General features: G+C 46.2%; 3 protein-coding genes and 1 long non-coding RNA gene across 5 annotated transcripts; 2 read left to right on the top strand and 2 right to left on the bottom strand.

Annotated features, from left to right (window-relative positions):
• Window positions 1–8,199: 8,199 nt before the first annotated feature.
• Window positions 8,200–12,135, bottom strand: LOC135392238 (uncharacterized). Its single transcript, XM_064622958.1, has 3 exons — window positions 11,975–12,135; window positions 10,045–10,218; window positions 8,200–8,557 (listed from the first exon to the last, which is right to left on the bottom strand). The coding sequence occupies exons 1-3, from the start codon at window positions 12,133–12,135 to the stop codon at window positions 8,200–8,202; spliced, it is 693 nt and encodes a 230-aa protein (XP_064479028.1).
• A 1,305-nt stretch (window positions 12,136–13,440) lies between these two features.
• Window positions 13,441–14,055, top strand: LOC135392237 (uncharacterized protein K02A2.6-like). The gene has a single exon (XM_064622957.1). It carries the CDS (start codon window positions 13,441–13,443, stop codon window positions 14,053–14,055), a length of 615 nt encoding a protein of 204 aa, XP_064479027.1.
• A 6,859-nt stretch (window positions 14,056–20,914) lies between these two features.
• On the bottom strand, window positions 20,915–21,895 carry LOC135392236 (uncharacterized). The gene has a single exon (XM_064622956.1). The coding sequence runs from the start codon at window positions 21,893–21,895 to the stop codon at window positions 20,915–20,917; it is 981 nt and encodes a 326-aa protein (XP_064479026.1).
• Window positions 21,896–24,208: 2,313 nt separating this feature from the next.
• LOC135392872 (uncharacterized) lies at window positions 24,209–24,883 on the top strand. 2 transcript variants are annotated; one of them, XR_010422271.1, is made up of 3 exons: window positions 24,209–24,370; window positions 24,615–24,714; window positions 24,775–24,883. It is a non-coding gene; the product is annotated as an uncharacterized LOC135392872 (long non-coding RNA). The 2 variants fall into 2 exon arrangements; XR_010422272.1 differs by having other exon boundaries at window positions 24,615–24,718; window positions 24,779–24,883.
• Window positions 24,884–25,197: the final 314 nt, after the last annotated feature.

Here is a 25,197-nt window from a genome sequence, read left to right as displayed (position 1 = left end):
CCATTCCGCAATCTTCAGGTCGTCTTCCTAGACGCTGCAAGCCCTGGTGGACGAGTGATTGTGCGAACACCAGACGGGAGCAGAACCGTGCATGGGGTAAGTTTAGACGATACCCAACCCCAGCAAACTTACTCGCTTTTAAAAGAGCCCGTGCGAAAGCAAGGTGGACACGGCAACAAGCGAAACGGCAATCTTGGGAAAATTTCGTATCCACCCTAAATAGTAGCACTCCATCCAAGTTTGTATGGGACAGACTGAAAAAAATCAGAGGCGACTACAGGAGCTTCTCTGTTCCACTTCTGCAAATAAATGGAAGCACGTGTCAGAGCATCGAAGACCAGGCTGACGCCTTAGGTGAACATTTCCAAAACATTTCCTCTTCTACTCATTACACACGGGAGTTCTTGAAGATCAAGGATTCTGCCGAGAAGTGCACCCTGTCATGTGGTACTGGCGACAACTACGCTTACAATAGGCCTTTTACCATAACAGAACTTTTAAGAGCACTGAGCGTTTCAAAACAGACAGCTCCAGGGCCAGATCGCATCACGTACTCTATGCTGCAGCATTTAACACCTTCATCGCTAGAAACCCTTCTATGCTTCTTTAACTCTCTCTGGAATGAGGGCTGCCTCCCGTCCCGCTGGAAGGAGGCGATCATCATTCCACTGCTAAAACCAGGGAAAAGTCCTTCCAATCCAAGCAGTTACAGGCCTATTGCCCTTACCAGTTGCTTAGGAAAAACTTTTGAACGTATGGTGAACTGCAGGCTTATGTACTACCTTGAAGAAAATGAATGCCTAGACCGATATCAGTGTGGCTTTAGAACTGCAACAACAGACCAGCTATTACGTTTGGAGACTGTTATTAGGGAGGCCTTTGTCAGACGGCAGCATTGTGTATCCATCTTTTTCGACCTCGAAAAGGCGTACGATACCGCCTGGCGGTATGGCATCCTTCGTGACCTACACTCTTTTGGGATACGTGGTCGGCTCTTCCGTTGCGTTGCAAACTTTCTTCAGGGGAGAACATTTAGGGTGCAGCTGGGAACTGTACAGTCCCGCCTGTTCACACAAGAGAATGGAGTCCCGCAGGGGTCTGTTCTAAGCGTAACACTCTTTATTGTAAAGATGAACTCTGTCGTCCATGCAATTCCACCGTCTGTCACGTACTCCTTATATGTGGATGACATTCAAATATCCTGTTCTTCCACAAGCGTTTCTAGGTGTGAGAGACAGCTCCAGCTCACCATAAACAAACTTTCAGACTGGTCCACCAATAACGGTTTCAAGTTTTCTCCTGAGAAAACTGTTTGTGTCCCATTCTCAAGAGTGAGGGGTGTGTTTCCTGAGCCCACACTCAGAATGAATGGCCAGGATATTACTGTCATGCATGAACACAAATTCCTTGGTGTCATCTTTGACCAAAAGCTCAATTTCGTGTCTCACATAAAAAATCTCAGAGTCAAGTCAATGAAGGCCTTAAATATACTCAAGATCTTGTCGCACAGGTCTTGGGGTGCAGACCGCGAAGTCCTCCGTCGTATTTATATTTCCGTCATTCGCTCAAAGCTTGACTACGGGTCTTTGGTTTATGGCTCTGCACGGAGGTCTGCCCTGGCGATTTTAGACCCAGTTCACCACCAGGGTCTCCGTCTGGTGTTGGGAGCTTTTCGAACATCACCAGTTGAAAGCTTGTATGCAGAGTGTAATGAATGGTCGCTGGAAAAACGGAGATTTTACCTTGCCTCTACATATGCAATGAAGGTGAGATCTTACCCGCAGCACCCTGCCCTAGCCTGTGCCACAGAAACCCGTTTCCAGCAGCTGTTTTTGAACAGACCTTCTGTCATTCGTCCTTTTAGTATGCGACTGTCCCTGGAAATGGAAGCTTATGGCTTCCCTGACCAGGGCAGGGTGACTCTAGTAGCAAGTGGTGGGAGGCTTCCCCCATGGCAGCCACCACCAACACACAACACATCGTTATTAAAATATAAAAAGCAAGAAACTTCTACAGTTGTGCTCCAGCAGGAGTTCTTATCATTAAAGGACAGTTTTGGAGACCGTGTCACCCTTTACACGGATGGCTCTAAAACGGGCTCAAAGGTTTCATGTGCAATGGTCACAGGCACGTCTGCTGTGTCTCGCCGTCTGCCAAACACTTTTTCCATTTTCAGTGCAGAGGTATACGCTGTGATCCTCGCTTTTAATCATGTGTTACACTCTCACATTGATACATCAGTCGTGTACACCGATTCCCTGAGCTGTCTACAAGCTATATGCAGCTTACGGAAACAAAAGAACCCATTCGTGCAACAAGCCCAGCATTTATTCAGCCAAATTACAAACAAAGGTTTCTCTCTAACGCTCTGCTGGGTGCCAAGTCACGTAGGTATACGTGGCAACGAGCAAGCCGACAAGGCCGCTGTCGAGGCACTGTCCGGTGACCTCGCATTTACAGAAGTGGCAGCTGAAGACTTGCGTTCAGTCATACGAAAGACGATTAATGAGAAATGGCAAAAAACAATGGAACACACAGAACACTAATAAACTTCATCTAATCAAACATGGCATAGGCAAGCCCACACATGCTTTCAGTAACCGCCTTCAAGAAATTCTGTCAGCTCGGTTACGTATTGGCCACACCTACCTGACACACGGATTCCTTTTACAGGAGGAGGATCCACCCCTGTGTGTGCCTTGCAGGGAACCGCTTTCTGTTTTGCATATTCTGATAATGTGCCCACTGCACGAAGCTCACCGTCGCCGCCACTTTCCCGCCTTTTACAAATATCATATTCCCTTCCATCCCGCACTTTTGCTGGGTGATGAGCCCCTGGTTACTTTTAATTGTGTATACAATTTTTTAAACGATGTTGGTTGCATCAAGTACCTTTAAACTAAATTTTAACTGAATTATTCCCTTTTTTAAATAGATAACATTTTATCATTGTCTTGGCGCATAATAGCCCTAGTCGCTCATGCGCCAGAAAAACTTCAATCACTCACTCACTGTAGTTACTTGTTTGTTGTTTACTTGATGAGATGTTGCGGAGAAGACGTATTACTTGAAGAGATACGCTCTCACTTGTTATATTGGCTGCTTTTTTTGCATTGTTACGAGATTATTCCTTTCTCGCTGTTTCTTTTCTCTCTTTTTTTTATTTTTTGCTTTTGCGACCTCAAGCGGAGCATACGCACCACGTCGTTGGCACGGAATGTGGTTACCATGCTGATGCACGTTTTACCACAACTTTACAGCTTACTTTCACATATTACGAGGGAATGTTATCATGACAGCAAGGCACTTGACCACTGGAAGGCCTATTTTTTCAATGTACCATAGAGAACAGCTATATGGAAGCACACAAATATTTGGAAACCTACGTTTACGTTAAAGCAGGTAATATACATGGTGTCTTTTTTTAGGCGATACAGATTTTTCATTAAAAAACTATAAGGGCTACAGACGTGCTGTTTCCACTTCTATCATCTCTGGGCCGGCGGATGTTCTTGGCCATATGTTGCTCAACCGCCAAATCACTAATTACCTAAAAATCGGTAATTAACTTTTTAATTATAAAAGCTACGAGGTTGTCCCAATGAGAACATCTGTTCCTTTCGGTGGCCTGATATCATAGCCGTTTTCAGAACAAAAATCGGTTCGGTAGATCGTCTGCAAAAAATTCGTGTAGGAACGCCACTTTTTCTTTATTTTGTTCAGTGCGCATCTTCGGAGACCCGTCTTTTCTTCACCCCCAATGTGAGAGGGGAAAGAGCACGCTGTCGCCTCTCGCGTCCTGGAAAAAAATTAACAGAAAATGCAGCCCAAGATAAGGGCAGTTCCGATAGCGTCGTCCGATACATGTGTTTTTGTTCTTCGACGCATGAGGCGGCATTCTGACGGCATCTTTAACGCATTAGGCTCCTTCACCATCTCACATTGAGGGTGAAGGAAAGACGCGTCTCGGAAGGTGCGCAATGAAGAAAATAAAGAAAAAATAGTGTTCCTTTACGAATTTTTTGTGGACGATCCATCAAACGGATTTTTGTTCTGAAAACGGCCACGATATCAGGTCACCGAAAGGAACCAATGTTCTCATTGGATCAACTTCGTAGCTTTTATAATTAGCAAGTTAATTAACGATTTTTAGCTAATTAGTGATTTGACGGTTGAGCAACATATGGCCAAGAACGTCCGCCGGCCCAGAGATGACAGAAGTGAAAACAGAATATCTATAGGCCTTATATTTTTTTCATGAAAAATCTGTATCGCCTAAAAAAGACACCCTGTATAACATGACAACTGCCCTTTTTGTGCAGTACACTGCTGGCATATATACGTTGGTTTGGTTTCATCAAGGGGATTGGTTTTCTAGCGAAGTGCACGCTATCGCAGTGACAAGAACAATAATCATCGTCACGAAAGGTGATGTGAGCACGTCTCAGCGGACCTTGTAAAGAGATGTCTTCACATTACACTGCAAGATCCTGCCGCAATTGAATTTGCCACACAAGTGAAGGCTGAGCTGTGGTATGCTTACTGAAGATGCATGACCACAGCATCTGTGATAAAGGATCTATGCAAGAATTTGACCCTGTGGACCTTGACCTTTGACCAATGACCTTTCGAGACTCCCCCCTTCGGTGTTCCGGTTCTGTCTAAGCCATGATGGGGCTTTGACATTGGTTTTATAACAAAGTTCAAGCACACTATCTATTCCTTCACGTGGACCAATGTGGTCTCACGCTGCACGTCACAAAGGATGCTAATTTGCTGAAACGAAACTGACAATATTTTTCTAAGCAAATTTTACTCTGTGTAATACTCCATAGACAACGAAGAACACAAGGTGAACATTTTAATACCACAACAGTTTGTAGAATGTGCAATCGCGCTGATGTCGACGGAGACTGCCAGTTGTAAACTTGTTCATGGTGATTCTAACTATTAAAGTGAGAACATTTGATTTTTCACACATTGTGCCAGATGTCACTGCTGACCTCACTCTAGTACACATATTAGAGCTGTTGTGAAACCTTGCCCAACACACACCGGAAGGCATTAGTTAGTCACAGGCAGGAATCTGCCAATGTGTTAGTCTGTTGGCACAGTGGTAAGCCGCAGCTTCATCAGGAACATGAGCAGCTGCAAGGGAAACATCCTTCAAGGAGGTGGCAGGACTGCAACACGGTGGTCAAGAGCAGATGAAAAATTAAATTTGCCACACCTGAGGAGAGTAAAAAGGAGGAGAAGGAAATGGAGGAAAAAAAAAAGTTCTCTTCCATATTCTGCCAATGTCATTACCACATGACAGTTTGCTTTCCAGGGATGAGTTTTGTTGCGGCTGCTTGAGAAGGGTGTTTTCTGATGCCATATTGCTGGTACAATTGTAATGATCAGAATACCAGACAGTGTAAAGGATGGAGCTAGAGGCTAAAGTCTGAGTAAGGTCATACCTGTACCACACTTTTGGCTCACTGCTATACACTTGCGTAATCCCGTGTTCTTCCTATATCACAGCCGACGGTGGCCGCGACCCATTGCTCATACTTCGTGCGGGTGTCCTGTGTAGGTACAGCATTATTCGCTTTTCAGCTCTTCATACCGTTGATGCCTGCTACAAGTGATATCCGAAACTAAACTCCAGTAAAAGAAAGCAAAGGGATTTCGTGTCGAAATAGGCACCGTAACACGAAGCACACCTTGCCAGCTTTGCCCTTAGTTTCGTGATCGTTTAGTGAAGGAAACACATTAGTCAACGTGAGAAAGTTCATTTAAAGGGGAGCCTGCAAAATATAACTCCATAGGCAGCGCGCGCTTGTTTGAGGGAGCTGCGATCGATCCGTTGAAAGCGACCCGCGTGGCAATCGGCCGTAAAACGGCGTGGTTCCAGCGGGGCGTTCGCATATGCGCTGCCTGTCACTTTCGGTGTACGATGCATGGTAGTATGTCGATTTCACGTTTTGTACGCCGGCTTCATGCCTGTTGACACGCGAGACCACTTTCGAGGCGGTAATCTGAAGAAAGCGCACCTTCTTCAGAAGGCGAAACATGTGAAATGCGTTCGCAAAGATGTTTTCATGGACGGGACGTCAAAGATAAGTGCGCAGTGCCTTGCCCAAACGAGCACACGCACGTACAACGTAACTGTTCAGGTAAGACTGTTAGAACTTGTTGTCGATGACGTGCTGTTAACGTCCGTTTGACACATTTGCAGCTTCAGTCACCTATAGATCACGTGCAATTCTCGAATCGCACTGTACTTGTAAGGGAGGTGTGGCTGGCCTCTGTAAACATGTAGCCGCCGTTGTTACTACTATAAACAACCCCGAAGACGACTCCTGCACTGGTGTGCCCCAAGCGTGGGGCAGGCCTGGAAGTCAAGCGTCAGGCAGCGGCGTCCGGCTTCCTTTCGAAGAGCTTTATCCAAGTAAGTAATCAGCCAAAACTCTGTCAGCTGTGATGATAATGTGGTATGTTGATCGCCAGTGTTCGATATCTACTTTAGAATTGAGGTTAGTATGTGCGTTTTTCACGCCGTAGATATAAGTAGCTTCACTTGTAGTGACCTAACATCCACCATCCATCCTTCCACACTTCAAGAGCCATGCAATGCACCCAAGCCAAGCTGCCAGTCATTCTCACCATCATACATCTTTCACCACTTTCCAGGCATTCGATCTCCTTTAGTCCACAACTTGAAATATGAATATCAGGACCCAGTTGTAAAGGGGTGCAGGTGTGTTTTAGCATCGCTTGTTGATGCCGCAGCTAACATGCATGATCAGGAGCTGGTAGCTGAGCTGCTTCTGAGCAGTAGCTCAAGAAGATCAGTATTTCACACAATGAGTGTTGTGAGGGTCGATCTGCTAATGGGGCTTCGGTTCACAAGGAAAGACTGGTTAAAGGAAGTGGGCCATGATACCGCAAGCTTTTACAACTTTGCTATTGGCTCCCGCTGTCCAATTGACATTGGCATGGAAACACGTGGGCAACGAACAAATGCGAGGTAAAGTGCATAAAACACACCGCTTCAGTTGAGCATGCTGCATGCTTCTTCGAGGCCCAAATCAAGCTGCCTTGTGTTTTAGTATGCATTTGCTATGAGTGCCATTTGTCTATATGTTCACTTAAATGTTATCTACTACCTGCAAAGAACGTGTACATGTGCACAGGTGGTTCCAGGAAAGGGCGTTACGTCTAACAAGCACAGAGTGCCACAGAGTCAGAACAAGGGTGGCAGACTTCGAAAAACTTGCTGAAGCACTGAAAACCACCAGGCCACTGAGAACAGCAGCCACAGCATACGGTGAGTATTCCCATCAGTGATCTTCATCAAACGTTACTGTGTTTTTATGATTTAACACAAAATGCACGTCCGCTGAAAGGCACGCAGATGGAGGGAGTTACTGCAAAGGAGTTCCAGAGGAAGTTCCCAACAATAGTGTATCAGGTACTACAATCGGAACTGTTACTTTCGAATGTTTCATCTCATGCCCTTTCCAAATTTTTCAGGCTGGGCTCTTGGTGCACCCTGAACAAGGATGGCTATATGCAAGCCCGGATGGGGTAGTGCGGCTGGCTGATGGACTTTATTTACTTGAAATCAAATACCCATTTGGCCAGAAAGGACAGCCAATCATTGACTGCAAATCTGAAACAAGCTACGTTCAGTACCTACAGTATGAAGGAGGGAAGCTGGCGCTTAAACAGTCACATCAATACTATACACAAGTGCAAATTGCAATGTATGTCATGAACGTAACAGAGGCATTCTTTTTTGTATATTCTGATGCGCAGTCAGTGAATGTGATGGTAGAGCGTGACGATGATCTGCTTAGTGAACTTATTCCAAAACTAGAGACATTCTATTTTACTCACATGCTGCCAAGAATGGCTCCCAATGGCTCGTGGGGTCTAAACGAATATATAATTAGACCTTAAGTTTTCGGGTTTTATTTTTTTGGGGTTAGTCCACGTATTCTAGTCAGTTCAATTTCTGTAAGTTGGGGCCTGGTGCTCTGTATGATATTTCAAATCATGTTGAAGTAATAAATGAGAAACAGTGTGATAGCCATTTTGCAACAGGACACTTTTTTTAGCAACTGCATTAGCTCTCAACATATAAAGTTTTCACACTGGTCCCCGTTGCATTTCAACACAGCAGGCCAAATGCAAAAATGAAGTGCGCTGAAATCATTGCTGCGTCTTGAAAATGGGTGGCTGAAGATTTGCAAGTACTGCGCACATACGAAAAATGTCAGTCATGTATGGCACAAGCTCAGCTGGTACGGTGGAATTCAGGATGTCAAAGGTCTTGATCCGCTGAATCACACGCTCTACATGCACCCTAACTTGTGCAATGTAATATGTTGTGTCCATTTCATTGGTGGTGAACTGTGCATTTCCTGATGAGAATGGAGGCATTACTAGAAGTGCACCTTTCTGTCCGAGGTGGGAGTTGATGCCAGGGAATCCTTTGTCAGCCACAATTAGATCACCCACCTCGACAAGGTCTATGAATCCAGAATCCTTTGTTATTGACAAAAGCAATCTGTCCATTAGGGACAATCGCAACCAGGAACTTCACAGTCATGCCGCCTTTATAGTTTGAGTACAGATTTCGTTGCCTTTCAACAGGAGCTTGAGTTTCCGTCCTCACTTCAGTGCAGTAGCCCTAGTAGCTTTTGCGCCAAAAAAACCCAAATCATCATCATCATCATCACTTCAGTGCAGTCGATTAGGTATCTGCATGAATGATAGTGCTCTCTGAAGCATTCTGGAAGAGTCGCTCGAATTGTCTCTCTTGATGGCGTGAACAACCACTTGCTTGTGGCCTGAACCAAGTTTGTTAACATAGAGAAAAATATTCTGCTAGCAGTGGAACGATGAATTCCAAACAGAGCGGCAAGGTTGGTGAAAGTAATTCCCAGCTTCAACTTCATCAGTAATATCAGGAGCTTGCTAGGGATAGTGACGTCGACCTCTCTTACGCGGAGGTTGGTAAGGATGCTGAGTAGAAGCGCAAACACTTCGAGCGTGGTGCCACATAAATCATGCAGGGTAGCAATCTGATCACGGAGAGTCTCGTAACCCTGAAATATGCACGTACGCGAAGAATGTCCAGAGTAGCGTGATTGTGTCTCGGGCACAGCCTGCACTTCACTTTCAACACGAGGTGTGTGAGTAATCTGGGTGCTGCCGGTTGTCTCAAGAATGGTGCATATGAAGACGAAGAATGGTCTGCCACTACCTTCATTGCCTGCATCTGTCTGTGTGCCCTGTCAAAATAATAAAATATAAATAAACAAAAAGAACAAATGGCAATTGTACATGCTTTCCGTTTTACACCTGCTCATCACTTGCCCTTTGTTTGAGAAACATCGTAAGCAGTGTTTCCCTTTCTTTTATGACCACTATTTGCCTCTTCACCCATCACTTTTGCTGGGTGATGAGGCTCTCGTTCCCGTTGAAAATTTTTTAAATTTTTTTAGAGAGGTGAATGTAATCAACCAGTTGTGAAGTTTTAGTTCACCAGTTTTACCTTCCAATTTACACAGAAGTGTAGTTACACAACTGTCCTTTTAATTAAATCACTATGCTCTTAACATAACCCATTCATGTATCATCATCGTATTTGGCGCACTATGATCTCAGTTGTCGCTGCGCCATTAAACTTACAATCAAATCAAATCAAATCAATTGTACATGCGCACTTAAGTAATACACAATATTGCTTCTGCAAGTACAATGCTGGTTCCAGCGCTGCACTAGATTCTGAGGAAGGAGGCTCATTGCATGTTTCATCCTGAAATTCCTTATCTTGGAAATCTCCATGCGGTCCAGGCACACCATCTTCTTTACTAGCACAAAGTGTCACTGGTGTTGTGATTACGTTGAGATCGCCGCTTGAGTCTGTGTCCGTAAAGCCAGGTAAAGCTACCGTTAGCGGACGTAGCAGCAAACATACACACAAATGCGAACAACTTGGTGCGTTGTGTCATCGCTAATGTACTAATGGAAATGTCGAAGGTTGCTTACCTTTCATAACGCTCAACAGGGGCCAATCCCACGACGGATTTGGCTTTGTACATCGCTGGAAATACTGAGGGGACGTAGGAAGGATGCGTCTGGTCAGCGCTTTTTTCGTTCCCGACGAAGTGGCAACTGCAGATGACAGTCGTCTGACTTGGCTCCCAAGGAGTGCCATCCGGGCTACACGAAGCAATCACAAAAAGTACAAACTATTCTAGAACGGAAAAACTCAGCCAGAACAGATTTAGACTTACTTCACTCTTCGTACAGCCGCTATCCATTGTCGCCGACGCCCTTGCTCGAACCACTTGTTCGGAAATTTATAGAACTTCACACGAGGCTGTTTCCCACACACGTTCGCCTTACTGTTGTGGCACCCTACCACGCAGCAATAGCTGCCGTTTTTTCGTGGTCTTTGCGATTCCATCGAAGCAAGCGAAGCGAGGCCCTGCACTCCTGCACTCAGTGTTGCCAAATGTCATTCGCAGGAAGTCGCTAGTGGCGTCCCGAAAAGTCGCTAAAAGTCGCTAAAATCGAAACTGAGAGTCGCTAAAAAAGTCGCTGCCGCTACTGTGCCCTTTTTGTTCGTTGCACGTTGTGAAACAATGTGGTGACAGATCAACCAGGATGTGTCAGCGAATGAGCGTGCTAGATGGCCAAGAGGGGACATGAAAAAATGGGTCTGAGTGGATAAGAATGAGAGAAAGTAAAGGAAATTCGGAACCTTGAATATCTTCTGCAAAACGTTTTCTGGTTTTGTCATCGGAGGCTCCGAACGTGGTTTGTTTATTGCTTTGAAAAGGTTCCGATGCTTTCTCGTCTTTTTGCGACCTTCTATGTTTTTTTATGTCTGACAATCTCGCATAAATTTCACACTTGCAATAGATGCACAGGGCCCTTTTGTCACAGTCTTTGACTGGACAAAGCTATATCTTGAATACTGGCAGCATCACCAAGCTCTTGCGATACTTCTGGTCTTACTTAGGTGGCATTTTGGAAAGCACTTGCGTCTAGTTCACGCTGCTCGTCAGAAAAGGGGCAAACTGGCAACAGCTCGAAGAAACTAGCACTGCGAAGAGCAGCAACGAAACTGCACTACGCTGAGCCGCTGGAGCTCTCCGTGTCATGGGATTGGCCCTAGAGCAGTTACGGCCGGCAAAAGGTGGCGCGATTTCATATTATTCTTCGACAGAGCTTGTCGTCCACCGAAATGTGACAGGAAAATCACGATTCTTCCTGACTTCATGAAGGAATATTCGTGTTGCTAAAAAGTCGCTGAATATATCAGAATGTCACCAAAAAATCCGCTAATCCCAAATACAAAATTTTGTCGCTAGGCAGACCCCGAAATCCGCTAAATTTAGCGACTTTTCCCCAAATTTGGCAACAGTGCCTGCACTGCCTACAGCATGGTACCACGCCGTTTTGCCGCATTCCGCCGAGCGGGGGCGATAGTGTCAGGACAAGTTTTAGTGCGCGCTGCCTATAGAGTATATTTCCACAAACGAGCAGCAGACAATGAGGTGTTACCTGTAACAAAAGTACTCTTCACACATCCTGCACGACGGGCGGCATCCAAAGCATTCTCATCATTTCTGTTTGTTGCCATAGCCCACTATAGCTGTCTGCTTGGGCTGTGAGAGAAATGTGAGAGCTGTTTTGTGTGAAATTGGAGCACCGAAACACAGAAAAATCAACCATTGCAGCACACAACATAAGCGTTCGCTTATTGGATTCTGCTAAGATCAGAACTGGAACCGCAAAGCAGCATGGGGGTTCTCCGCGTCTGACGTCACTACCGTCTCATTTTACCGGTCACCTATGGCTCATCACGTAATGCACTTCTCTTGACAGGTGAAACACACTTACTTTCGCAGATTTATCCCGTCCTGCTTCCTGAATTGCGAGAGGAGGAGCTTTATCCTATCTTTTATACCTCTCTGTGTGAAGGATGTGCCGGATGTTGTAGAGTTGTACAGTGGGGCCCTCTACCTCTTTTCCGCCCACATGAAGACAGAACGCAATACGAGTTTTGTCTGACTCTACGTCGTACTTGCATGCCTTTTCGTAGATTTCGTATGCCTCCAGTCGGGCCATGCTTGACAAGGTGTTGACGTCGCTTCAAATGGTGGAATTTGCTGGAGAAATGAAGTCATTTGGAATTACCAGGAATGGGCGCAGGTGCTTGGACGTTCTGACAACATGTTATAACTCTGAAGGCTCGAATGCAAGCAGATTGAAGAACACGTTTATTGCCTGATCATGGTGCGTAACACCAGAGAGCGACCGGCTTACAAGCAACTGGCAAGGGTATTCGAAATAGCACGAAAGCACAACATGAATTTTAACAGAAGTAAGCTTCAGCTTGTGTCTCCTATGGTCACTTACCTCGGTCATATGATTACCCCAGAAGGAATTAGACTTGACCCTGTCAAGGTCAAGACTATCTGTGAGTTCCCGACACCGATAAGCAAAAGTCAGTTGCAGAGATTTTTGGGCATGGTTACATACCTTTCAAAGTTTGTCCCAAATCTATCATGTCGTACTCATCAACTACGTCAACTACTAAAGGAATCCAGTGTGTGGCTTTGGGACGACTCATGTCAGACCAGCTTTGAAGACCTCAAACAACACCTCATGTCCTCTCCTGTGCTGTCATTTTTTGACTCTTCGAAGCCTGTTGTGCTGTCAGTCGATGCCAGCTCGCAGAGGTTGGGTGCCGTTCTCCTCGAAGACAACCGCCCGGTTGCTTATGCGTCAGCTGCCCTCACCGAGAGTCAGTGCCGTTTTTCTCAGATTGAGAAAGAACTACTCGCAGTTGTGTTTGGTGCAGAATATTTTCACTATTTTGTGTATGGTCGATCAGTGGTGGTGCAAACAGACCACAAACCACTCTTGGGGCTACTAAACAAGTCGTATGACTCAATGTCACAGAGGCTACAACGGCTGGCACTTCGGTTACAGAAGTACGATTTACGTTTAGAGTACGTACATGGGAAGGACTTGGTTATTGCGGACACTCTGTCATGGGCACCACTTCAGTCTGTTACAATCACAACCGCAGAGCAAACTTCCAAACTAGCAACTCTAGCTCTTGTGGTAACGGCATCGTCAGGTGTTCTTGACATGATTCGCCATGCTACAATAGAAGGTGAGCATTTGCAGACTATTATAGCTTACTGCTGCAATGGCTGGCCTCCTAGTGGCGCCACTTGAGTCGAGAGCTTCAGCCTTATTGGGATTGTCAAGATGAGCTTCACTTTGAACAAGGTCTCCTGTGCAGGGGAATGCGACTTGTCATCCCGGACAAGTGCCGAGAATACGCCGTGGGTAAACTGGGTGGGGCATCGCGGAATGACAGCATGTAGAAGCCGTGCCCGAGAGTTCTTGTATTGGCCGAATATGACACAAAACATTGAGCAGATGATCCGTGAGTGCAACACCTGTCAGCGCTTCCAGCGAGCAAACAGCATAGAACCCCTGTTAAAAGTACCTCTTCCAAGTCTTCCCTGGCAAAAGCTCGGCATCGATTTCTTTCACTTCAGTGGCCAAACGTATCCTTTTGTGATTGACTATTTCTCAAAGTATGTGGAGATCCAGCTCATGAACACTACAACCAGCCATGCGGTTGTCAAAGCGCCCAAGAAAATTTATGCACAGTTTGGGATTCCCTTTGAGGTCGTTACAGACAATGGCCCTCCTTTGGATTCTGAGGCCTTTGCACAATTCAGCAAGGATTGGGATGTTGTTCACACTACATCATCACCATGCTACCCCAAATCAAACGGCCAGGTGGAACGGTGTGTACAGACTGTCAAAAATACTCTTCGGAAAGCAATTGTAGATGGCCAGGATGTCGACCTCGCTATTATGAATTACCGAGCCACGCCATCCAATCACTTGTCAGCACCTCCTGACATGTTAATGGGAAGGAAAATCAGGACCTTGGTTCCCACATATCCAGCACTTTTAAAGCTAGCATACCCTACCAGAAACCACTGTCTACGCTATCGCTGAGCCTGTGAGACACCACGGGTGGCTACACGGAGGTCACCACTGCCGCCAGTAAGCAAGGGGCAACACGTGTGGGTAAGAAGTCGTCGAAACTGAAAAAAGGCGGTCGTCATACAAGTAGGACCTGAGCCGAGGTCTTACGTTGTCCGGACTGAGCAAGGAGCTACAATGAGGCATAATCGCTTGCACTTGAGACCAGGAGTGATAAAACCAAGCGAGGCGAGGCGTGCAGATGACGTTTACCTCAACTCTGCGACTGCCTCCGCTGTTACTGGTCCAGAATTTACAAGAGTGACGGTCTCTCCCTCTGCACCTGTGAATGACCGTGCACCTCTTGAAGAGCCTCCTTCACCTGTATGTGGTCGTACACTACCTGAAGAACCTTCCTCATTAATGGGTCCACCTCCTTCCGACAGCCGAGTGACTAGGTCAAGAAGACACGTCGTGCGCCCGGCCTATTTACGAGATTACGATACCAGTTGAATAGTCAGAAGGACTGGCCGTGGTGGAAAGTGCATGGTTCCATTAAACTGTCGAACATTCTAAAAAGAAAAAAAGGGCGGCATGTTGTAGAGTTGTACAGTGAGGCCATCTACCTCTTTTGTCTTGTCTTGGATACAGCTCCCAGACGGGAGCCAATCCTGTTGTCTTCCTCTCAGGCACTTGTAAAAGTATGATGGCGAGAGCCGGTCGCTCTCTGGTGTTACGCATCATGATCAGGCAATAAACGTGTTCTTCAATCTGCTTGCATCCGAGCCTTCAGAGTTATAACACCGGAAACAATGCTTACGACTTCCGTAATGGAAGCCCATTTCGCCGGAGAGTCGCTGGGGTTCTCCACGAGCACCCCATGTTGTACATGTAGATCGTCGGTGATTGTGAACCGTGTTCTAGCATGTGCCACAGTAGTAGACGACGCAGCCATGATGAAATTTGCTACCGTAAATGTCTTCGGTAAGAGAGAGTTTTAGCAAACCGGATATGCAGCTCCCAATCGGCAACAGATACGGTGAATGCGAACCGATCGTATCCGGGGGAAAGCCAGCGCGGAACACTTTTAGCAAACCAGAGTGAACCGGAGACGCGCCGCCCTCCAGAGCGATGCCCATGGCGGTGGCGATGAAGCAAAATGGGCGGCGTTGAGTGTCAATTTTGGTTTCGCCAACACCAGGCACCGCCAGAACGCACCAGACCAGAACTCGCCAGTACGCGATCGAAGTACACTACAACGCTCGTGTTTAGTTTTGTTCACCCCCACTTACTATATCCTTCCCAGTGGAGGTTATCTTCAAGTCTCGTTTCTACATCTGTTTGTGTCAATGGCTCATCAGTGCGTATTAGAAGATCCCATCACAGCATCGTGCCTATCGTGGAATGAAGTTGAGATGTCAATCCTGCTTAAGACGTTGGAGCCACGCATTGATGCACGGCCCAGATCAGCATTTGTTCGCCTGAACATAAGCCACATGCACGACGATGAGGTACTTCAGCACTTTCGATTTACGCGCGATGACATTCCTCGGCTGAGGTCAGCACTTGGGCTACCTGATGTTTTGCGTACATGCCAACGCGTAAACGTAGGCGGTGATGAGGCGCTTTGCATTGCTCTTAGGCGGTTGGCATACCCTGTCCGACTCTGTGATATGGAGAGGCTGTTTGGACGGCATTCATCGACGCTATCACTTATTGCATCTGAAGTAGTCGACAGCATAGCTACCAACTTTGAACACCTCACAAAGATGGGGTGCAACCGGTGGCTGACAACTCAGTGCCTGCAGCAGTTTGCCAGAGTACGTACCACTAAACACAGTTTTCGAGCTTGTGCTATTTTGAAAAATACTATGTCTTTTCCTTACATAGGCTGTTCAAGTGAAAGCTGCACCGTTCCATAATTGTTGGGACTTTATAGATGGCACAGCACGGCCCATCTGCCGGCTGTCAGAAGAGTGGAGATTGTACTTTTCTGGACACAAGCGGCACCACTGTGTAAAACATCAGGGAGTGATGTGTCCAAATGGCATTATCTGCCACCTTCATGGTCCACACCCTGGGAACAGACACGATGCAAGTAGGATTTTGTGTAACTCCACGAAATGGACTGAAAGAAGTCATTCTGCAGTACTGATGCTTGTGTCATGACAGTGATCCTGCGTGAAAGCGGCATCTACTCACACCTAGAAGAATTTATGGGGACGCGTAACTTTGTCCTTCATGGAGATCCTGCTTACCCGCTGAAACCACTCCTGATGCGTCCATACTGTAGGGCTCGCCTGAGCGCAGAACAGCAAGAATTCAACGAGGCAATAAGCTCCGTTCGCCAGGCCGTGCAGTGGGGCTTTGGAAAAGTTATCTCCTTGTTTGTATTCCTTGACTTTAAAAAAATCATAGTCCCTCCTCCAGGATGTAGGTAAAATGTATAAAGCAGGAGTAATTATTACCAACTGTCACACAACTATTTACAGTAGCCAGACATCCCAGTTTTTTGGTGATCAACCTCCTCCTCTGGAAGAGTACCTAACTCCGCCCATGTGATTGTACCTCACCAGCAAAGTCATATGTCGAAGTAAAATATTTTCCATAACGTTTGCATGTGGTACCTTACTCGAACGGTACTAACCGCCGTAATTTACCTGTAATCCTGAATGATCAACTTAGTGACGAGCAGTATGTAGACATCAGAAGTCAAAAATAAAATGTTTTAACATCATGTACATTTTATTTACACTTATTCAGGCGCAAAGAAATGCAAACAGATACAAAAGATACTAGATGTGTAAAACACATGGAAAGGGTTATGAAAATATACAAAACAGGTAAAAAGGGACATAGAAAAAGATGAAGTATGACACAAAAAGATGTAATATGTGAAAAATAAAAAATAAAAACGGAAAATAAAAGAAGCAAGAAAAAGTAAAAAATGCAAGCCCCAGCAGCTGTGAATGAGCTTTCATGTCAAAAGGCTCCTATGAGGACTTTTGACGCAAAAGCTCATTCACAAGCGTTTGGATTACCACTGCCTTCATTCTTTCTGCTTCCTTGCGGGACATCCTATCCTGCTCCTCCTTGTTGTCAATGCGCCATTAAACTCCTAATCATCATCATCATCATCATCAACTATCCTGCTCCTCCATTTCAAGCTTCCTTGCGTCTAGTTGTTTTTTGATGTTCAAACATCTCCCTGTCCAGCTGCAGTTGTCTTTCCTGCAAGGAGTGTTCCTTTCCCAGAAGGCCCTCTGCAGCTGGTTCTGTCGTTCAAAGAATCGAACACATTCAGATGTTCTTTTTCTTTTTCCTGGGGGAAAACATTTCAGAATCAGCATTGCACAAAGTGCCAGTTGCGCCCTCTGGACTCACTTTTTATAGCTAGAGCCATGCGCTGACCAAACAGACACAGTTCTTGGCCTGCAGCTATCATATCCACATACCACCACAACGAGTCTGTTGGTTATTGCCCGTCGCTGTGCTGCTGCACTGTGGTACTGCACTTGTTCCTGGGGCAGTGCAGTGGAGTGTGGCAACAGCCCCTGCCGAACTGCTGATGAGTGGTACCACGACTGGGACCTCGCTCTCTTCTTGCAACTGGCTCTGCAGGTGCGCAGGTGATGAGGGCTCAGTCTCAACCTCCCCTTCGCAGATTTGCTGCAGAAGTGATGCAGCCATAGCCTGTGCGCACTATTGTGTCTCTTGAGTACTTGTAGCTGACAAAAGAGCCAGTCATGTTTTCTTCTAAATTTGGTCCTTCATTACATTCACAGATTTATACGACGAGGGATATTTACTTTATAGACTATGTGACACACTTGTCTAGTCAGCTTCCGGTTTATGCTCTGTGAAACCTGTTGCTCCTGCAATATCGTGCATCTCAAACAATAAGATGGTGTGACAGACGATCCTCCCTGAAATACAACATTGGCACAGGATCTTCGACGGCAACCCATCAAATACGGGCCACTGACCAATCCATTGATGATTTCAGACAAGCTTGTTGCATGTATAACCCCACTTAATAAAATATTGCTATGTGAGTATTACATAGTCATTTGGGCCTTGTAGGGGACAAGTTTGCAGTTCTTAGCTGAAGAACACTTGAGGAAACTTGTGTTTGAGTACCACATCAAATGTGATAACTGCTCTCATCATGCCACGCGTATTAGTGTACATGTATTGAATTACAGCACTCTATTATAACTATATTTTACCTTGTTTGTTACAGCTTGTGAGTCTTCACCTCTTAAACCCATAATCTCTCTCTCTCTCTCTTCCAAAAGTGGTTCTTTAATGTGACTTTGTAACATCACACACCCAAATGCCTGTCCTACTGATCTGGCAACGTTCAAGTCGCAAATCAGCTTATGTGTTATTGGGATCACATAAACAAAATACAGAAACCGACACTGAAGATTTTTGTTTAAGTTTAATTTGTACAAGCTTTCGCGTGGAGGTCCACGCTTCCTTGGTACCTGAGGAAGCGTGGACCTCCACGCGAAAGCTTGTACAAATTAAACTTAAACAAAAATCTTCAGTGTCGGTTTCTGTATTTTGTTTATGTGATCTACAGGACTTGACTCCCCTCTTCGTATACGCTTGTGTTATTGGGATGTGAAAACTCTATCGCATTACAGTCGCCGACCGATTTTTCGGACATGCGCGAATATTCGGACTCGTTCGCGGAACGACCGCGGGTCCCATAGAGTTAGTGTATAAGAACGTCCAAAATTTCGGACGCCGTGCAGCTCCGTCACTCAATATTTCGGACTCTGTTTGCCGAGACAGCGAGCTTCTCTCGTGGGGTGAGAGAGAATGGTATCATCCCACATTTGTATCAAAAGAAAACTCAACCAACTAAAATATTGAGGCAAAAAAATAGGCAATGATTGGTCGTTTTCCATTCTTCTGAGCATAACGCTTTTACGTCTTCGTTTTTAACCAACAGCTCGATTCAAAAGGCACAACACCTGCTCTCCGCCAGCGAGTCGCGCGACAGCGCTGTAAAGCGAACTTCACCTAAAGCACGCATGCGTTAGGTGAACCCGACTTGCGGACTTGATGCAGGCGGTGCCTCTGTCAGTGTACAGTAACGAAATGTCGCTTGATGTTATCAGGCAGGGCTGGGAGCGCGTAATGAAAGCATCGACGAATTTCTCCAGCCTACTAGTGCTTAGTAAAGTTTATTTTAAAGACAAATTCGTTTTTTCGTACTTTTGCGCAATCCCCGCCGAGTCCGAAAAATCGGACGGCGACTGTAGCTGTAAGACAACAGTGGAATGAAACGTTCCCCAACTATAGTTGGCCTACTAGCTCTACGTAACAATAAGGTGAAATTATTCATGCGTGATCCCCTATGTGTTGTCAATACATTCGTGTAGGATACGCCATCCAGGCAATGTTAACACATATGCGTGCTGCAACACCTGGAAAGGCTTGGGGGCATGTTTGGGAATCCTGGCAGCTTATTATTTACACGTAGCAAGGTAGAAAGTGCAGCGACCCTTGCCCTTGCTGCCTGCGCTTTCTTGTTCAGCGTCTCCCCCCTTTTTTTGCTCAAAATCCTTCTCCAGCAGAGAGAACTCATTCAGGAGGATTTTCTTTTCTTTGTATTCCTCCTCTGTCCCTGATCAGTGAAAAAATACTACATTTGTACGATCACCTTTCCACTCAAATGTAGCAAACACTGTACGCACACGCATCCACAAAGACGAAAGTTGGAAAAGTGTATCCTCACTATACACGTTTCTCAGCGAACTCTGAAGGGCGCAGCCATACTCGCGTCACGTGACCGCCAGCCATCAGGCGCCTTCAGTTTCCCGTACGTCGGTGGTAGCTGCTAGCTCCGTGAGAGAATTTGCCTTCGCATATGTCGTGCTGCCACACCATGGACAGCGACTGGGTGGATAATCTTAAGCTGTGGCCCAACGTGGAAAGAACAGGTACGATATCATCGATATAGTGTACCGGAATAATTATATGAGACAAGGTAATTGGCGGTGATGACCGCTCTGCATGCGGTGCATGGTATATTCAATCTGACTGTTTTAAAAACGTTGTTTTCGTCATCACGGATGTGCAACTTTTAAATATTTTCAGGTATATTTGACTACACGATCAAGCGACTTGATGCAGACGGGAAGCCTGCCGAGAATTACCGTGGGTATGCAGAAGCTATGAACTTGCTGGACTCGGGCCATGTAGGCAAGGTTCTGTGTCGGAGGGAGGGTGACTCCTGTGTCCTAAAAGCTGATGTACGATCGTCGCAGACTACTTCGAAGATCTACCTTGCAGCGGTCACTTTCATGGACGGGACGATCAAAGCAGGCCAATGCACATGTGCGGCAGGTTTAGGAGGCTGTCGTTCCCTTGTTGGTGCCGTGATGTTTAAAGCCGCAGAAGCCACACGGAGAGGTTTCACGGGACAATCGTGCACTAACGAACCGTGCAAATGGAACGCGTCAGCTTCGAAAAACCTTGAACCTCAACCAATGGCATCTATTTATGGAAGGCTTGGCAATCCAAAAAGGTTCCTCCAATTCGACACACACACTTCACTGCAGTGTTGTGTTCTTGTGGTTATGTTACGAACGGAGTTTCATCAAAACTGCGCGCGTTCGGGCGCCATGTTTATTTCGCAACTCTCGATGATCGGGGCGTGTACATAGTTGCCAACGGGTTGCATAACTGTAGCTGCAGATGGAACAATAGGACACTACACTATCATCCTTGTGGGAGAGATTCTAGGGGATTATAGGACTAAAACAAAGAACAATACATGAAAGTTAAAGTTCAACATCCTTTGGTACGAAGTGGTTTGACTTTACGTAGTAAAGTCAGTCAGGTGCACTGGGGGTCTTCGTCCTCGTGTGGGGTATCATCTCTCAGGGCAGCATTGGCTTGGAGGTCCCACTGAGTCGCTATCTGCGTCCTTGCTGTTCGTTACAAGTGGTCGAGATAACAGATCATCTGTGTCCAGTGTCGAACTATCTGGAGCTTGTGATATTCCAGTAGCATCTTTGAAAAAGCTCGCGTTGCGAACTATCGTTCGCTTATTGTTTGATGCCGTGACCTGCGATCCTTTGATGTTGGTGATTGTATAGGGAACCTGCTCGTAGTACGGTGTGAATCTGTTGTGCCGAATTTGTTTACAAAGCACTTTCTGCCCCACGTGAAGTTGATGTGGTCGTGCATGTCTGCGACGATCAGCATTGTTCTTGTTGTGAACTTTCTGATGAAGCATGGCTGATTTCACAACACCCATTTGAGCTTCCTCTTGATTGGGGATGAAGTATTGCGGGAGGAGGTTCTTCATTTTCCTGCCGAATATTAGTTCATAGGGTGTCTTGCCAGTTGTTGCTTGTTTGGTCGACCGGTAGGCCATGAGGAATATGTCGAGCTCTGCTGTCCAATTACTGCTAGTGTGGACATGTTTCTTTAGGTTTCTCATGAATCGCTCCGCCTCACCATTAGCTTGAGGCCATAGCGGAGTGATTCGGTGGTGATGAAAGCCAAGTTCTGCAGCAAACTCCTGGAGGTCTGCACTTTGGAATGGGGGTCCATTATCAGATCTAAGAAGTAGAGGGATTCCAAATTGAGCAAACACCGCTCGAAGGATGGGAAGCACCACACGGACACTGGTAGATCGTACCACATGCACCAGAGGGTATTTTGAGAAGTCGTCAATGATCGCCATGGCGTAATTGCCGTCAGGAAAAGGTCCACAAAAGTCAATTGAGAGTTCTTCCCGGGGCCCATTAGCGGGTTTGGTGATAACTAGTGGTTCGCGAGTTGTCTGGGGTACTGCTGCTTGGCAGGGAAGGCAGCCTTTAATTGTTGTGTGCACAAGGCCATCCATGCCTGCGAATCAGACTTTTTCTCGCAGTAGCTGTTTGGTCTCTACGATTCCCTGATGGCCACGATGCGCGAGTTGTACTGCTCGTTGCTGAAGGCTGGCGGGCAGGACAATACGGGTGCCTCGAAGAATAAGACCTCCTGGGGTGAACATCAATTCGTTTTTTATAGCTGCAAATGGTTTCAGTTCTGGCGATGACCAGATGTCGCGTTTAGTATGGCAGTCACAAGGAGCTGTAATTGCTGGTCTTCCTTTGTGTGTTCTGCAATCTCTTCTACTGAGAAGGCATTGGGGACATAGTGACGTTGGATATAGTTCACATATTTCGTTGGAACTTTAGTGATCCTACGCTGGCAGCTGCTTATAGGCAGCGGGTTCCTTGACAGGTAGTCAGAGGGGTTACTACTGCCTGCAGTGTGCTGTGTGTCAAAGACCTATTGAAAAATCCCGTATGAGACTCATATGGTTCCTATATCAGTTTGTATGGTTCCCGTACAGATTCGTATGGGTCCTATATTAATACATATGGACCGCGTATGAAGTCATATGTAGGCAATATGGCATTCTTATGGGTACCGTACGGAGTCATATGGAGTCAATATGATACTTATGTGGGCCTCGTATGAAGTGATATGGGACCGTATATCACATATCTTTCACCCATATGAAGTGATGTGGCAGCAATATGGGTTCCATACGACTTCGTATGTGACAGCAATAGTACACATATGGGGCCGTATGATGCACATTAGGATAGTATGGGGGACAGGAATCACACATGACACATAATTCGAAACGTTGATTCTGCCACATAGTTATGGGTACAATTATGCCAAACTAGTTTTTGAAATGGGCCACTTAATTGCGTCACGCACTTACCTTATAAAAATGGATTGTGCGGACCAAATGTGTGTCACTGCCGTGGAGGAACGTGCAAATAAATAAACTCATTGCTACGTTCCTGTGGTAGGAACTAAATAGTAACGGACGGACGGATACACGCTAGGAAATAGGACACACGCTCCGAACGACACGTGAGTTGACACACATGACTTGGTTAGGTCAGGTTGGATGGTGTCGCTTTTTGCTGAGAATACAATTAGTTATACCCTAACATGGATTTGTCCTGCTTTCTAACCTGTTCCCGTACTCAAAGTATCGATTCTTCAGGTATTTATCTGGAGTACACGGATAGCCTGCTCATCATCCATCAGCACATATACGACAAATTCGGAGCGCCGTCACTCCCGCGGCGTTTGTCGGATTCACGCCAAAATTTGCGTCCAAATAGGTCTCGAATAGTTCTATGATCGGCCAAATCACACCGCGGTCCGGTCTTTAGCGGTTCGGAAACTGTGGGTGAAGACGCGTTCGCGACGCTCTTTTTGCAAACTTTGGGGTCCTTTTTAGGAAGGAAGCTCGCGTCCGACGATGTTAATTTTTTTTTTTGTAACATGCTCTACATGACGTACCAAACGTGACAAAATTGAGCGCAGCTCTGTAACTTTAGCGGTTCTTCAGTTCCCGGTTTCCGTGTTTGCATTCCTCACGGTACATGTGACGGGCGGCCTCATTTTCCTAAAACCGCCCCAGTTACAGCTACATAGTCGTGTGTAACGTAGTTTTGAAGGTCTCGACGTACTCTTTTTAATCGAGTTTGTCCTATAGGCCCGAAAAGTTTCGTTCTCCAAGATAAGATATTGGCTTTGTAGTTTTTCGACGCCGGCGTGCTGGGTGACGACGCCCCGAAACGCTTCCCGCTGTTCAGTGCTGTAACTTGCTTACCTAACGCCCGATTACCCAAAATTTTGTGTGTGCATGCTCCGTACCCTGCATTACAAGTTTCCGATTCGGACCACCCGTCAATTTCCAGCTGTTAGGGCGTCATTCCGAAAATTCCTGACGCCGACCCCCGTTCTGCGACATTTGTCTCAGTGTGTGGGTTCGAACCCCTCGGCAGATCCGAACCTCCCTCTGACGGGCACACGTGCTCAAAGCGGGCAAGGTGTAGGAACTTGCGACACCTTTTTATCTCTCTCCGTTCTCTAGTTAGGATCCCGTGGCAACGGCGGTTTCCTTATACATGGGGCGCGGGGCATTTTTTTCGATATTGGGTGTTTCTTGGCGTAGGACGGTGAATGAGGTCTCGTTTTGACGGGGAAAACGTCCTCTTTCCGATAGCATTGTTGTCGTGCTCGCGCCGATTTCAGTTCTCTTGATATAGCACGAAGAGCGCCGCGACAGTGGGGCCCCTGATGCCACACTTTGCATCCGCCACTGCTCTCAGGCGACGTTGAGCACCGGAGGGGAGCGGTCGCGTGTTGTCGTCGTTCCTGTTCTGGGTGTTTCGGCGTGGCGTTGGTGGCTCGGACTGTTCTGACTGTGTGTTTGTGCCTTGCTAGTGATGTCTGGACATGTTTCTCTGTTTGTACGCCTTGGAAGATACGACCAGAAGCCGTTGGATTTCGTGAATGGAAGGTTAGTGTTGAGGCTGCTGTGTCATGATTCATGCACGGTTTGCTTGGTAACATTCGTAGCGTGTGGGTTCCTATTACTTATGCACTCAGTGTGATTGCTACCCTCTTGAGTCCTGTTACCTTATGCTGAACTCATATTGGTCGTTGCCGTAGTCGTTAACCGATATCGTCACTTAACATCGGGTGAAGATGTCACATGTGATGCTTCATTGGCCTGTTACAAATGTGGAATCTTTGAATTTCAGACGCTTTTGACAGATTTGTTTCTGTGCACAAGACAAATGGGCTGTCGCACTCCCGACGTAGGAAATGAACACACACGTCGCTGAGATCTTAAAAGACAAAGTAAGTTAAGCTACAGGTCATTGCAGAGATTTTTACTGAGTTGTGTTTCCTGCGAAACAGGTAGGGTGTGCACTTCACCCATGCAACTCCAATGTCTGCTTCATGGCAGTGCAAGCTTTTACAACCGTGCCCTTGAATGTAACAAGCCAAATAAACTGGATAACAGAGAAAAGTTTCCTGGTTCCTTTGCCACTATGTTCGCGTAAAGATACCCAGCTTATCATACCTACATTTTTCTAAGATCTGTACTGCTTTCACAATGTATCCTCCCCTTCGGTGCTTTGTGTGTAGGTGGATTTTGGTTCCCCACTATGTGTCAACCCTGTATAACCTTCACTCCGTATCGTCATACGATCGTTACCCGACCAGCGGCTTCTTCAACGTGGTACATAACCTTATGCTCTCTGCGCCCCGTATAAGCGGTCTCATAATTCCGTTGTGGCTCACACAATCACGTGGGTCTATGGGTCACATGATAATTGT

The sequence above is a fragment of the Ornithodoros turicata genome, chromosome 4, assembly GCF_037126465.1.
Source record: "Ornithodoros turicata isolate Travis chromosome 4, ASM3712646v1, whole genome shotgun sequence".
In the NCBI taxonomy this organism is placed as follows: Eukaryota; Metazoa; Arthropoda; class Arachnida; order Ixodida; family Argasidae; genus Ornithodoros; species Ornithodoros turicata.
The sequence above is the reverse complement of the archived record's forward strand: the minus strand, read 5'-3'. Positions and strand labels throughout refer to the sequence as shown.